Source organism: Ovis canadensis, chromosome 24, assembly GCF_042477335.2.
Source record: "Ovis canadensis isolate MfBH-ARS-UI-01 breed Bighorn chromosome 24, ARS-UI_OviCan_v2, whole genome shotgun sequence".
Classification (NCBI taxonomy): Eukaryota; Metazoa; Chordata; class Mammalia; order Artiodactyla; family Bovidae; genus Ovis; species Ovis canadensis.
In genome coordinates, this window is record NC_091268.1 from 43,643,989 (window position 1) to 43,660,302 (window position 16,314).

The 16,314-nt window shown below is 37.4% G+C and overlaps 1 protein-coding gene across 4 annotated transcripts in view; it reads left to right on the top strand.

Moving 5' to 3' along the window:
• The window catches only part of LOC138429655 (S-adenosyl-L-methionine-dependent tRNA 4-demethylwyosine synthase TYW1), a 143,080-nt gene that overhangs the window by 95,542 nt on the left and 31,224 nt on the right, over positions 1 to 16,314 (top strand). For all 4 annotated transcript variants that reach the window (XM_069571406.1, XM_069571405.1, XM_069571408.1 and 1 more), the window contains exon 14: positions 14,531 to 14,641. In XM_069571406.1, coding sequence (XP_069427507.1) covers positions 14,531 to 14,641 — 111 coding nt within the window. The remainder of the gene's footprint in view (positions 1 to 14,530; positions 14,642 to 16,314) is intronic.

Sequence of the window (16,314 nt, forward strand, 5' to 3'; positions counted from 1 at the left end):
TAATTGTATTTATCATTAGCATCATATCCCTAGTACTTACTTATAACTGAAAGTTTGTACTGTTTTGGTTTGTTACTATTTTTTGCTTTTGAGATATTTGTGATTTTCATTGACTCCAAATACTTTTAATTAAAGACTTAACGATCTCTTTCATACAGATACACACAAAACATATATATGTATGTACATATCTATATTTATTTTTCTAAGTATTCTATGAGACAGGGCTTCTTTTTCTCCTTTATGGATTATTGATCGGAGCTACATCGTTGTTGAATAATTTATCCTTTACCCCATGATTTGTAATGGCTGCTTGTTGTAATCAAGTTTTCATGTATTCATGGATGTTTCTGAACTTTCTACTCTTTTATATTGTTTTTTTTTTTAATCTTGCTCCATTTGCACATTGAGTTACTATAAGATTGATGTTTAGTGCAAAAAACCCCTCTTCTTCAAAATTGTTCTTGCTTACTCTTAGCCCCTTAATATATTTTCATATTTATTTTAGAATCATTTTGTCAGTTTCCACCCCACACACACACACACCCACATATGCACATAACTTTCAGATATTGATTGGAATTACACTGAATTTATAGTTTAATTTGGGAAAATTGCCATCTTTATGAAGTCATGTCTTTGGTCTAAAGTCGCTTGTTCTGTCACTTTAATTTTTTTTTTTTGACTGAAATTTATCTTCTAATTTATCTTCTAATTGTAGATTCTGTTGGCTGTCTTGGTGAAATGTTACATTTCCACACATCTCTTGGAATTGTTTGCAGGCTCTTCTTGAGTAGGTGGTTGTTTTTGCTCACATGTGTGCTCCAGCAGGCGGCTAGGTCCAGTTCCTGGTCACGAGGCTGTTTCATTATATATTTTTAGCCAGCTTTATCTATTGGATTTTCAGTTTTCATTTCTTCTATGTATCCCTGCCACAGGGCCGGCTCAAGAGGTGAGCTTAAGGTACCCCTTTGTCCATTCATTTATTGGTAAATTATGCACATTAGATAAATAAGAGGATTTTGGATGAAAGGCTTAATTTTTGGTATTTTTGTGTCTGTATAGCAAGCACCAAATACCCTTCTTCCAGGCTCTTCTTGCTATCATTCCAGATTCACTGTCTTGTGAGTCACACATGAGGTAAAGTGCTGTACACTCAGTCTCATCTTGTCACTAACAAGCTTTCCAGGGAGGAAGCTTTATAGGCTTGCTTCAAGGACTGAGTCACCTTCTAATGAGTCTGGTTTTGCTTTTTGGTTTTCGTGTGGGTTTTTTTTTTTTTTCAATGCGGAGCCAAGCTTAGGTACAGGGAGATTGTTAATGGTAGATTAAAGACAGTCTGAACATCCCTCGACTATAAAAGCATATGCATTTGGACAGTTAATTCCCCAGGAAGGGAGCCTTTACCATTTAACATTTGGGGCTTGAACTTGTGAATTGTCACAAGTAATATTTCTGGAGAAATAGATCTATAGGACTTATTGATTTTAGAGTTGTGTGGTTTCTGGCTGCCCTGTTATTCCTTTCACATTTGCTTTGTCTCAGTGGGTTTTGTAGTAATAAGATGTGCTTTGGGTATATCCAGAAGTCCTTCTCGTTTCATCCTTTGCACACTCCCAGTGTTTCTGTCTGTGTCTGGTGCAGGATGATGGACAGGTGGTTGCCTGAGGGAACTTTGTCAGAGATTTTACTTCTCTGTCAATATCCTCAGACTTTTTAAGTCAAAAGGCTGCTTAGGTGACTGTGGTCTGTGTATGCCACCCTGGTGTAGGCCTTCACAAAATCTTCTGCTGATTGAGTTGCATATCGATTTCATTGTTTCTCTGACTTCCGCTTATTCTTATGTAGATAGGCTACCTCTGTCATTCACCTTGTGATAGCAGCCCCATAATTTTATACTCACACCTTTCTTTCCGTAGAAATCTTCAGTTAATTTCAGTTCAGTCACTCAGGCGTGTCCGACTCTTTGCAACCCCGTGGATTGCAGCACACCAGGCCTCCCTGTCCATCACCAATTCCCAGAGTTTAATCAAACTCATGTCCATTGAGTCGATGATGCCATCCAACCATCTCATCCTCTGTCATCCCCTTCTCCTCCTGCCTTCAATCTTTCCCAGCATCAGGGTTTTTACAAATGAGTCAGTTCTTCGCATCAGGTGGCCAAAAGTATTGGAGTTTCAGCTTCAGCATCAGTCCTTCCAATGAATATTCAGGACTGACTTCCTTTAGGATGCACTGGTTGGATCTCCTTGCAGTCCAAGGGACTCTCAAGAGTCTTCTCCAACACCACAGTTCAAAAGCATCAATTCTTTGGCGCTCAGCTTTATAGAAATCTTAGCATTTTGTTTATTCTCTTTCATTGTTTTGGTTTCATCTTGAGCTCTTTACATTCTGTCTCTCTTATTAATCATCTTTTCCCCCCTCTCATTGGTTCTTGTTTCTTTCCTTTTCCTTGCATTCCCATGTTTTATTGATAAATTTCTGTGATTGTGGCTCTCAGGTAACTAAAAAAAAAAAGCATAACGTGGGAGTTGTGAGTTAAGTTTTATGTGGAGCAAAATGAGGACTGCAGCTTGGGAGACAGCATTTCAGATAGCTCTGAGAAACTGCTCCAAAGAGATAGTGGGGAAGGTAAGTATATATGTGATTTTGGTGAAGGGGGAGTACATGCAATCAAGCACATATTTTTTTTTAGGTTTCTGCCAGTCATTCTAGATGTGAGGATGTACAAGAATTGGGCACATAAAATCGGCTTCTGAAAATAATCGAACTATCTGAAGACCTGTCATGCCAATTGTTCCCCTAGCACAGAGTGCCTCATTTCTGCTCTCTGCTCTGAACTCCTTTCATAGGGTGTTGAAAACCAGCTGGTGCAGTAGCACATGATTTAATCCTTGTAGAGGTAGATGGCAAGTGCCAATGGCACGTGTCAGTCTGTAGTTGACACAGGGCACTAGTCGTTTTTACACTGTAAGAACAGTCCTGTTCAAAAGGCCAATAGAGCTTTATCTCTTCCATTCTATTCTGACCTCCAAAAGATGGAAAAACACTGCTCCGTATTACTCATTTGCTTTTCCGGTGTGTAAATACGACTGCCTTTTAAAAGAATCCTCTCGTGGGGTTTGTTTTTCCCTGCTCTTAGTTACGTACACTTTCTCTTTATACAGCTGCCAGTGCTCTTAGTCTCTTTTGTGTTTGCATCTTGAGCACCTCAGCTTCCTCTTCTTGTTGGTTTTCAAGAGATGGACTTACAGTTCCCCTTTGACCGTACTTCCACTATGCAGTATGCTCCATGTCTGCCAGTTAGTTCCACATCCTCAGATTCAACCAACTGCAGAGCAAAAACATTTGGGGAAGACAAAAAATTCCAGAGAGTTTCAAAAAGGAAAACTTAAATTTGCCTTGCAACTGTTTACATCGCATTTACATGATATTTCCAACTATTTACATAATATATACATTGTATTAGGTATTATAAGTACTCTAGAGATGATTTAAGATGTACAGGAGGATGTGCATGCGTTATATGCAAATACTGTGCCATTTTATATTAGAGATTTGAGCATCTGAAGATTTTCGTATCTGTGGTTGTCCTAGAACCAACCCATGAATATTGAGTGTTGACTGTATGCATACGTTATAATGTGATTGTGTGTGTGTGTACATGTATGTGTATATATATAAAATTTTTTAAATTATATGTGATTTCACCTTCCTTCTACTCCTTCACATAAGCAACATCTTCCTTCATATTAACCATGTTACTAGGAGGATGTCAAGCCGGTTTTTTTCCCTCTTTGCTATTATAAGTAGCACAGAGGTCCATGACTCTTCAAGTTCAGGCCACATTCTTTCTCATATTCGAGTTGATTTGCATGGTCTTCTGAGGCTCAGCCGAACCTAAGGCAAATCTTTTTCGACTTCCTTTACCAGATTTCTGGTTTTTGAGCAGAGGATTTTGTTTGAGGGATCTGTTTAAGGATAATTAAGATCAGGCATATCAAGAAACTTTTAAACTGATCTATTCTCATCTAAAGAGTCAATACTATTAATATTAAAAAGTGTATGTGCAGGTTTTCTGACCCCACTACTTTTTTGGTATTTCCTTCTCAGATTTTTGTGTTTCTCCTGTGTATATGTATTTATGCCATTAATACTGTAGTACACGTACAATTTTGTTTTTAGCTTTTTAAAATTTCAATGCTGTTACATAAAAATTACCCCTTATTATTAAACTTTATTTTAAAACAGTTATTCTCAATAGGAGCAAAGGTACAAGAGAAAAACAGGTCTCCCACCCCCTTCCTTCCTTTTTTTCTGAGAATCACATGTGTATGGAGCTCTCTTACTGTTAGGATGATGTTTCTCTGCCATGTTCAGGTTTAAAAAAACCGGTGTTCTGAAATAATCATCTTTAGTGTTAAATAGCTGTATCATAAATCATCTAGCTATTTCTTAGGATTGAGATATTTATAGTATCTCATTATTACAAATAAAGCTGGAATGAACCTTCTTATTCATCAGTATTTGTCCACAAATTTTATGATTTCCAAAGGCTTACATCTTTAGAAATGTAGTTATTGGATCAACAGATTTGAGTATTTTTCAGAGACTTTAATCATGTTGCCATGCTACTTCCCAAAATGTTTGTAGTGAATTATGCTTTTACCGTCAGTGAATGAATTTCTCTGTCTTGCTACACTCTAGGCAGCAATGAATATTGCTATTTTAAAAAAATCTTTGCCAATCTGATAAGCCAAAATGGTACCTCATTACTGCTTCAATTTGCATTTCTTTGATTACTGGTAACTCAGAGCTGTGTTTTAGGAGACCATTTTATCTTGTTTTGACACACAGCCTCAGCTCAAGTTTGTCTTGAATTGCAACTGTCAAGATAAATTGTTGAAATTAAGAACTGTAGTCCTGGGATATAATAACCTCATCTAGAGTATGTAGCACTGCAAGATGCCTAATTAGAGGGAACAGAATTCTAACTCATAACTATATATTTTTAAACCTTTTTAGTATGGATTTTTAAAACATTCAAGAGAGCAGAGAATAGTACAGGGAATTCCTATGTGACCATGATCTTAGCTGTCATTTTCACCTCTGCTTCTGAGACTTATAATGTGTGTGTTAAACACTTTAATCCTCTCCAGTATTCTTGCCTGGAGAATTCCATGGACAGAGGAGCCTGGCAGGCTGCAGTGCATGGGGTCACACAGAGTCGAACATGACTGAGCAACTAACACTTCCACAGGTGTTTAAAGAGGAATGTAAATAAACCTACAACCCTTCTGATCCTTATAAGTAAGCGCTATTAGTGGCTTGATGTGTTTCCTTTAGGATTTCTTTTCCTGTTGGATTTTCTTCACTCGGTCTTATAAAACTGTCCTTGCCATCTTTCCTTGATCTACATTTTCAATTTTTCATAAAAGTTTAAATTAGTTGGTTACTTAGTTAATTTATTTTGGGAATAATTCTATAATAGTTTTCTTACCTTTGAATATGAAGAATACTTCACTTAGTTGGATCATGAGTTATATCTTTGAATTTACTTTCTACTTTTTTGCTTTGTTTGACCTATCAGATTGACACCTTTTGTTTTGTCTTCCATGAACAGTATCAACCTTAATTAAGGGACTTCCCTGGTGGTCCAGTGGTTAAGTTTCTGTGCTTCTAGCGCAGGAGGCCTGGGTTTGATTCTTGGTCAGGGAACTAGCTCCTGCATGCCACAACTATGAGCTCACACACCACTACTAAAGATCCTGCATGCTGCAGCTAAGACCTGGCACAGCCAGACAAAACCAAACAAAAACAAAAAGCAAAAAAATGACTCTTGATTAATTAAAGCCATTTTAAGAATAGATATGCTTTCTAAGGTCTTTAAAAGAGTCATTGCCCAGTTTCTAGTATTGGCGAACACATATTCCTTTGATTTTAAAAACAATAGTTGTCAATGAGGGATTGTTTCACTTTTAAGTTGTTTTTTGTCTTAAGGAGTTCAGAATCATGTTTTTTTGACAAGCATGGTATGATCTGGTCAATATTCTATCTGGTTTTCATGGCTTGTGGAGCCAGGCAAGAGTGTTGAAGTCTTGTCTTGATGGTTTCCTGGCTCCTCTCCTCTTTCGTTATTAACCATTGTTGCTAATTTCTTCTCTGACTTGAGTTTGTTCATTTGCTAGAATAGAATGTAGATTATACAGCAGTTGACACTGTGGTTGCTTCGTTCACTGCTAAATCTCCAGCACCTAGTGTTAACACCTGATGACTGTTGGTTGAGTTGATATCTGTGTGATCAAATGAATGGATCTGTGTAACTGCTGGTGGTGGTGGTAGCCGAAATTTATTCATCGTTCTCTCTCTGCGGGGCTGCGTTCTAGGTTCTTTGTTTTAGTCCTTCTAATTTAACAACAATACTATGAGATACAGATACTGTTACTCTTCCTCTTTTACAGAGGGGCAAAGAGCTCACCTAAGCTCACACAGTTGACTCAGTAGCTTCATTGCTGCTGTGTACTCTTTTCCTCGTTTTATACTTTTTTCCTCTTTCTTCACTCAGGCCTTTTCTACTTTGTACTTGATTCTTTATACTGCCTGCGTCCCCATCTCCCCACGCAGTTCCCTTTGATGAGCATTTAACATCTACCTTTGGAATTTTGACCTCAATTTTCACTTGATGTGTTTTCAGTCCATGTATTGCTAAGGCAATGGCACCCCACTCCAGTACTCTTGCCTGGAAACTCCCATGGATGGAGGAGCCTGGTAGGCTGTAGTCCATGGGGTCGCAAAGAGTCAGACACGACTGAGCAACTTCACTTTCACTTTTCACTTTCATGCATTGGAGAAGGAAATGGCAACCCACTCCATCGTTCTTGCCTGGAGAATCCCAAGAACGGAGGAGCCTGGTAGGCTGCCGTCTACAGGGTTGCACAGAGTCGGACACGACTGAAGCAACTTAGCAGTAGCAGCAGCAAGAAACATAATAAATTGAAACTCAAATTTAAAATCTGTCACAAAGATCTGATCTAAAGTCTAGAGGTGAACTTCTAGGTCTCTCGCTGCACAGTCCAGCTGCACATTTGTTGGGATGTAGCTTTCAGATCACCCTGCCCCCCATTTACTGTGTCTGTTCTCACCACTAGGGGAAAAGAATCTTAGACTCTTAAATTAAACACATGTCATGTTGAGGTTTGGCAGAAATCAACACAATATTGTAGAGCAATTATCCTTCAATTAAAAATGAATAAATTTAATGATTAAAAAACCCCAGAAATAAATGAAATTATAATGTGCCAACTACTTGACTTTTTTTTTAACAAGTCACATTGTGACATTTCACAGATCACATTGTAGCTTGAACAGAAAGTAGCTAAACTTTTTGCCTAATTGGATACTTTTCATCTTCATTTTTATATTCCATAGTATTCAGTTCAGTTTAGTTGCTCATTCGTGTCTGACTCTTTGTGACTCCATGGACTGCAGCACGCCAGGCTTCCCTGTTCATCACCAGCTCCCAGAACTTGCTCAGACTCATGTCCATCAAGTTGATAATGCCATCTAGCCATCTTATCTGCTATCATCCCCTTCTCCTCCTGCCTTCAATCTTTCCCAGCATCAGGGTCTTTTCCAGTGAGTCAGTTCTTCGCATCAGGTGGCCAAAGTATTGGAGTTTCAGCTTCAGCATCCATAGTATTGGGTTGGCCAAAATCTTTCCATAAGATGTAACGAAAAAACCCGAATGTACCTTTTGAGTGACCCAATATTACACCATCCATTTCCCCTACTAGATAATATGACACATTCAGAAAATCCTGCAGTAATAACCAATCCAGAACCTATACAAATTAAATTTGCTAATTAAATCCCCAAATTGGGGGAAAATATTTTTTATTCAAATTAAATTACTACAGTCCAGTTTGTACTCCAGTTTTCCCTCTCTCTCTCTCTCTCCTGTTTTTTTTTTTTAATCTAAAAGGATAATATAAAGTGTTAAGTATGTCCTTTGCAAAGGCAATTGCAGTTCTCACCTCTCAAGCATCATCTGTACTCAGTTTTTGTTTTAATTTGATCTAACTGGAGTTTAACTCCACTTTCTTCTATAGACTTTAGGAACTACTTTAACTAATTTTATATAGACTTTAAAGTCTCCAAAACCGTCCCATTGAACAGGCTCCCTACAGACACAGTGAAACCCAGAATGTGAATCTGATCGTTTGAAATAAAATCTAATGACATTCCTGTTTCTGTAACCCCATTGTAGTGCTTTTCTTTGTCTTTAATCATCTGGACATTAGTATGCTGTAGATAAAAGGTAAGTGTCCTAAAATCCGTTACTTCTGTTGATCAAAAGATATGCAGAAAGTAAAAAGGAAAGCCTTAAAGCAGATGAAAATATTTCTGATATAATTATAACAGAGTTGTTATAGCCAGGATATATAAAGAATTTGAAAAACCTGGTAGTAAAAAGACCATTATCCCCATAGAGAAATATTCAAGACGCTCGAACAAATACTTCACAAAAAGTAGAGATTAGAATGGCCAAAAACATACTCAACTTCATCAGCAAACAGACAGATAATTTTTCCCCAATTTGGGGATTTCATTAGCAAATGTAATTTGTATAGGTTCTGGGTTGGTTATTACTGCAGGATTTTCTGAATGTGTCATATTATCTAGTAGGGGACATGGATGGTGTAATATTGGGTCAGTCAAAAGGTACATTTGGGCTTTTTCATTACATCTTATGGAAAAACAGACAGTAAACAAACAGACAGACAAAACAGAACAGCACAGCAATGGCTGAAGTTTTAAAAGACTACCAGCAAGAGTTGTTGAAGATGAGAAGCAGCTGGAACTCTGATCCACTGCAGGTGGATGTGTGGTCAAGTAACCTTGAAAACCAGTCTGGCAAAATACCTGCGCTTCCTGTGATGCAACATTTCTACTCTTAGGAACATCAAGGAACTGTGTCTTATCAGGAGCCGGATACTGTAACACTCTGCAATGGTGTTTTGTAAGAGACCATCCTGGGAAAACAACCAACCAACCAACAACTTTCACTAGTAGTTAGTATTTCCATATACTGGAGTACTAAACAGCAGTAAAAATGTATCTAAAGCTAGAATCACCATCAAATTCAGTGAATGAAATTCAGTGAAAGAAGCAGACAGAAGAATATATGTCATAATAGCATTTCATAAAATTCCCTAAAGAGAAAAAGCTAAACTCTAGTTTTATGAGAGATAACAGCATTGTTTTTCTTTTAATTTTTATTGGAGTATAGTTGATTTACAGTGTTGGATTATTTTCAAGTGTACAGCAAAGTGAATCAGTTTTTTATATATTATATTTAAAATATATTTATATATAAATATAGAAAATATACAAATATATTTATATTTAATTTATATGTTTATTATATATTTATATTTATTTTATATATTTATTATATATTTATAAAATATATTTATATATTTATATAATATATTTATATATTTATACATTTATTTATTTTATTTATATAGTATATATATTTATATAAATATCTATTTATATAGTATATATTTATATACAATATTTATATTGTATATATATTTATATATTTCTTTTCCCACATAGGCCATTATAGAGTATTGAGTAGAGAGATCCCTGTGCTATACAGTAGGTCCTTATTAGTTACTATTTTATATATAATGTTGCGTATACATCAATCCCAATCTTCCAACTTATCCTTTCTTCCACCCTTGCTGCTAAGTCACTTCAGTCATGTCCGACTCTGTGACCCCATAGACGGCAGCCCACCAGGCTCCCCCGTCCCTGGGATTCTCCAGGCAAGAACACTGGAGTGGGTTGCCATTTCCTTCTCCAGTGCATGAAAGTGAAAAGTGAAAGGGAAGTCACTCAGTTGTGTCCAACTCTTCGCGACCCCATGGACTGCAGCCTACCAGGCTCCTCTGTCCATGGGATTTTCCAGGCAAGAGTACTGGAGTGGGGTGCCATCGCCTTCTCCCCGCTCCACCCCTAGGAACCATAAATTTTCAGCATTGTTTTATAACAGCTTAAAGGTAGAACTAATCTAGATGTCTATCAGTGGGGATATGGCTGAATGAATTATTATATACTCATATATAATGGAATGTTAGTTAACAAAATGAGCAGATCCCAACATACAGCAACATGGATGAACTGTATAAACACCATGTTGTGTGAGAGAAGCAAGACACAAAAGAATATATGGTTCTTTGTATATACATTTCAAACATAAGCACAAGTCTAATATTTAATGTTGAAGTCAGAATATCAGCTAGCTTTAGGGTGGAGGGAATGGATGATGCTGGGCGGGTGATGGATATTTCTTTGTGTTAATCCCTTGGGTGATACATTTGTGTTTTATGTACATTTCTCTTTGCATGATTTATTTCACAATTTGAGAAGGTTTAGCAATGAGAGATAGAGTCTGCCTTGGATTCTTTCTGCTTGGGTTCATATCCGAGCTCTGCTGCTTTCCAACTGTGTAACTTTGGGAAATTTATTTAGCAGCCCTGGGCCTCAAATTCATATCTATAATGTGAAGATAATAAACCTATTTTATAAGATTTGTTGCAAAGAAGAGACAAATATTGGAATCTTTGCTAAGATATTAAACACAACAACAGCTGGCACATAGTAAGGGCTGACTCATTGCCAACTCCTGCTATTGTTTTTGTTGGTATCATTCCGAGTTTATTTGTTGAAAAGAATTTTTAACTCCCATTGGAATTACATTATATTTAGAAATCTATCATGGCTCTCCATGTAGGCTAGTTTTTTGTTATGATCTCAGAAAAGTTTACTTTTTTCACTGTCCATGTTATTTCATAAATAATCATCAAGTGTTTTATAGTTGTATTTTGTAAAGTAGAATTTGTGTTTTGTAATATATATGTATATGCTGTATAGATATAGATATATGTATATGTAGTTATATGTAGCATATATATGCCATATAATAGCTAATACATATTATGACTTACTGCTGCCGGCATGGTTCTAAGCGTTATGTAGTAGTGAAAGTCGTTCAGTAGTGTTTGACTCTGCTACCCCATGGACTATACAGTCCATGGAATTCTTTGGGCCAGTATACTGGAGTGGGTAGCCGTTCCTTTCTCCAGGGCATCTTCCCAACCCAGGGATCAAACCCAGGTCTCCTGCATTGCAGGCGGATTCTTTACCAGCTGACCCACCAGGGAGGCCCAAGCATTATGTAGATGAACACTTGCAGTCCTATGCAAAACCTGCATTTTATGCAGGGAGGAACTGAGTCAGAGAGTTAAAGATGGCTAGTATGTGGTCTGGGATTCAGTCTGGCCTGGCTTCCCTGATAGCTCAGTTGGTAAAGAATCTGCCTATAATACAGGAGACCCCAGTTTGATTCCTGGGTCAGGAAGATCCCTAGAGAAGGGATAGGCTACCCACTCCAGTATTCTTGGACTTCCCTTGTGGCTCAGCTGGTAAAGAATCTGCCTGCAATGCAGGAGACTTGGGTTCAATCCCTGGGTTGGGAAGATCCCCTGGAGAAGGGAAAGGCTACCCGCTCCAGTATTCTGGCCTGGAGAAATTCTATGGACTGTATAGTCCATGGAGTCTCAAAGAGCCAGACCAACTTTCACTTTCAGAGTCCACATCTATCCTACCACTCTGCTAGGAAACCTGCTCATTTTTCTATTTTTATTTGGTCACTGGCCAATTTGACTTAATCTGATTTTTACTGGATTTTCTTAGGTTTCCAGGAAGCCAACTATATCATTTGCAAGTACTTTTTTTTTTTTTTTTGGTATACTATTCAATTAGTCTTGTTCTTGCCTTATTGCTTTGACTTTAACTTTCAGAAAAGTGTTTATAATGATAATAGAGTGGACATTCTGCTGTTAGTCTGATTAAATGGAAATACCTCTGTTTTTTGCATCTATAAGAATGACATGGACTATTGACTCAAGGGTGTTTTCTTTATGTTAATGGTATATTTTTTAATTTTTGAGTTTACCAAATGGTTTTTCGGTTGTTCATTCTGTTTTGTTTTAAAATCAGGGATGGACTTTATATCTATAAGATGACTGATTGATTTTTCTGTGTCACGATATTAATGTGATGAATTATATTAATACATAACCTAATATTGAATGGGCTTCCCTGGTGGCTCAGATGGTAAAGAATCCCTCTGCAATACAGGAGACCCAGGTTCAATCCCTGGGTCGGGAAGATCCCCTGGAGAAGGAAATACCCACTCCAGTGTTCTTGCCTGGAGAATTCCATGGACAGAGGATCCTGGGGGGCTACAGTCCATGGGTTGCAAAGAGTCAGGCATGACTAAGTGACTTCACTAATATTGAATCATCTCTCCTTTTCTAGAATTTTTAACATAATGCTGGATTTTATTTGTTTCGGCTTCCCTTGTAGCTCAGTCGGTAAAGAATCTGCCGACTGAGTGCAGGAGACCCGGGTTCGATCCCTGGGTTGGGAAGATCCCTGGGGAAGGAAATGGCAACCCACTCCAGTATCCTTGTCTGGAAAATCTTATGGACAGAGGAGCCTGGTAGACTGCAGTCCATGGGGTCGCAAAGAGTCGGGCACGACTGAGCGACTAACACTAAAATTTCAGTAAGATTTTTGCATGTATAAATACAAGTGAGATTGGTCTGCAGCTCTCTACCATTTTTGTTAGGTTTTGGCATTGGGTGAGTTCTAGCTATGTAAAGGAAATCTGGAAGATGTGTGTCTTTTCATGCTTTGTATACTGCATTTAAAAAATAAGTTTTGAGTACATTTCTAAAGTGGCCGCCTAATGATATTCATCTCTTCATCTCTTGGTTCTCTTCAGATATAAGCAAAAGTAGAGAGAGAGATCGGTATCTTTTAATGGAAGTATAGTTGATGTGTAATATTATGTAAGTTTCAGGTGTACGATATAGCAATTCACAAAAAAATATACTCCACTTATAGTTATTGTAAAATATTGGCTATATTCCCCTGTGCTGTATAATATATCCTTATGGATTATTTTATACATAATAGTTTATATCTCTTAATCCCCTACCCCTATCTCCCTCCTCCCCCCTTTCCTCTCCCCACTGGTAACCACTAATTTATTCTCTGTATCCGTTTCTGTTTTGTTATGTTCACTGGTTTGTTGTATTTTTTTTTTAGATTGCACATATAAGTGATATCATTCATTGTTTGCCTTTCTCTGACTGCCTTATTTCACTTAGCATAATCTCCTCCAAGTCCAACCATGGTGTTCCAAATGGCAAAATTTCATTATTTTTTATGGCTGAGTAATATTCTGTTGTTTATATATACCACATCTTTATCCATTCATCTTTTGGTGGACATTTAAGTTGTTTCTGTATCTTAGGAATTGTAAATAAATTCTGCTGTGGACATTGGGGGACATGTAGAGATTAGTATCATTCTTTTCAGCTCTCATCTCACTTTGTCTTTCTCTTGAGTATAATGAGCCTTGCTACTTAAAGCATGGTTTGAGGTTTAGCAGCATGGATATTGCCCAGGAACTTGCTTCAAATGGATGCAATCGTGTGCATATAACCACAGGCACCAATCACCTTTGTGTATTCTACTCGTTATATAAGCAAGTCATAGGTTCTGCCCCCACTCTTGTTGTAGATTTTAAGCTACCATTAATCAAGTTGCTTTGAGATGTTTGAGTGAGTCCTTGAACTTTTCACAGTTTGTCTAGGGTCCTGGAAGGGAAAGTCAAAGGGTATAAGGTTTTTAAAGGCTTGCATGACTGTTGTCTAGCTGCTTTTCAGAAAATCAGTACCTTTTTTTAACATGGCAGACAAACAAACGGCAACATTGACAGTTCATCAATGTGCCTTTTCTGCCAGCTAGGGACCATTAAATAATAAGGAAGCAGGAAAGAGGAAAAGTGTAAATTAAAAATCCTTATCATAAATAGTTTGATAACGGAGAGCCTGAAGGTTATTTGAATTCATTTTTGACAGTCTGAAGCTATTTAGTCAATTTACTATTTCTGATCAAATGGAATTCAGTGTATTTGTTAAGAAACTTCTGGGTATCTTATCTAGCATTAATGACTCAGACAGTAAAGAATCTGCCTGCAATGCAGGAGTACCAGGTTTGATACCTGAGTCTTCAGGAAGTCCCCTGGAGAAGGGAATAATGGCTACCCACTCCAGTAGTCTTGTCTGGAGAATCCCATGGACAGAGGACCCTGGCGGGCTACAATCCATGGGGTTGCAAAGAGTCAGACATGACTGAGCAAGTAGCACTTATTCAGTGTTAGATACTGTTAGTGAGGGAAGAGACATATGCCAATATTTGTGCCTATAAGGCTTCTGGGAGTCTTATGATATTATTTACATTTTTTTCATCTTTCTACAAAATGTAAACTTCAATTTTTAAAAGTTCATACTGGATTTCACCTTGCCTGGGTTTTCTGTGGGTTGAAGAAATTTGAAAATCTTCCAAGGTGATAAAAACAAAGTTATCTTTTCCTGTCTTTTAGCAACAACGTACTGTCTACAGACTAACTCTAGTGAAGGCATGGAACGTGGATGAGCTCCAGGCCTATGCCGAGCTGGTGTCCCTGGGGAATCCTGACTTCATCGAGGTGAAGGTAAGCCCCTGGCAGCTAGTGCTGGGCACATTTCCCCTGGCGCTTTGCTGGCCACGGTGGAGTTACAACCTTCTAAAACCCTACATGAGGTCCTGGATGTTTGATTTATTTATGCAAAAATATTAATCAAGATCTTGGCACTGTTCTAGCCATTGGGGATAAGAACAGTAAAGACCAAGCATTTGCTCTCACGTATAAAAAGCTTATATTTTAGTGAGCCATAGACTGTCAACAGAAAATAAATGTACTGTCCACTACATAGTAACTTCAATATGTGGAGAAGTAGAGCACTGTTATAGTGAGTAATTGTTTGACTTTTAAATAAACCTTTGCTATGGAAAACTTCAAATATATACAGAAGTAGAGAGACTGATGTAATGAACCTCCATCCATCCATTACCCAGCTTCAAAAATTATCAGCTCATGTTTCAACTGTACTCCTACCCATTTTCCTGCCCTTACCTATTATTTTCAAGCAAATCCTCACATTATACCATTACCTATGGCTGTTTCTGTGTGTATTTTTAAAAGATATACACTCACTTTAAACACTTATTCAGAATACTGTTCTTACAACTAAATCGTTTTAATAGTAATTTCTTAAGTTTTGGGGCATATAAGATTTCAAAGTCGACTGATTAATAGTATTTTTTTAGTTGAAATAGAGTTGATTTACAATATTAGTTTCAGGTATACAGCAAAGTAATTTAGTTATATATATATTTTTCAAGTTATTTTTTATTATAGGTTATTATAAGATATTGAATATAGTTCCCTGTGTTATATAGTAAATCCTTGTTGCTTGTCTGTTTTATGTATAGTAATGTTTATTGATTAATCCCATACTCCTAATTTACTCTTCCCTTTCCCCTTTGGTAATAACTAAGTTTGTTTTCTGTCTGTGAGTCTGTTTCTATTTTGTATGTAGATGCATTTGTATTCTTTTCAAGATTCTTCACATAAATGATCCCCTGTAACATTTGTCTTTTTTTGACTTCACTTAGTGTGATATTCTCTAGATGATCTGTGTTGCTGCAAATGGTAATATTTTATTCTTTTTAATGCCTGAGTAATATTCCATTGTGTACATACATCATATCCTCTTAAACCAACTGTCTTGGTTATTTGAAAAGGTTAGTCGCTCAGTCGTGTCCAACTCCTTGCGACCCTATGGACTGTAGCCCACTAGGCTCCTCTGTCCATGGGATTCTCCAGGCCAGAGTACTGGAGTGGGTTGCTATTTCCTTCTCCAGGGGGTCTTCCCGACCCAGGGGTTGAACCTGGGTCTCCTATATCACAGGAAGATGCTTTACCCTCTGAGCCACCAGGGAAGCTGGGGTTATTTGAAAATCTAGATCCAAATAAGAGTTAGAATTGGATTATTTCTGTCTTTAATTTCTTTTAGTCTATTAGTTCTGCTAGTAATTGGTTCCCTAGTAATTTATTTTGTTGGAAAAAATGGGTCATTTATCCTGGTTAGTTCCCTGTATTTAAATTGTAGATTTTGCCCTATTATATATTCTTTTGCCCCATTTTCTGTGGGTTAGTAGTTAGATCAAAAGAAGATTGATCAAGGGTGTGTGTGTGTGAGTGAGTGTGTGTGTGAGTGAGTGTGTGTGTTTGCATTTCAAGACTATTTCATTGGTGCTGATTTCCAGCAGGCGACATTTAAT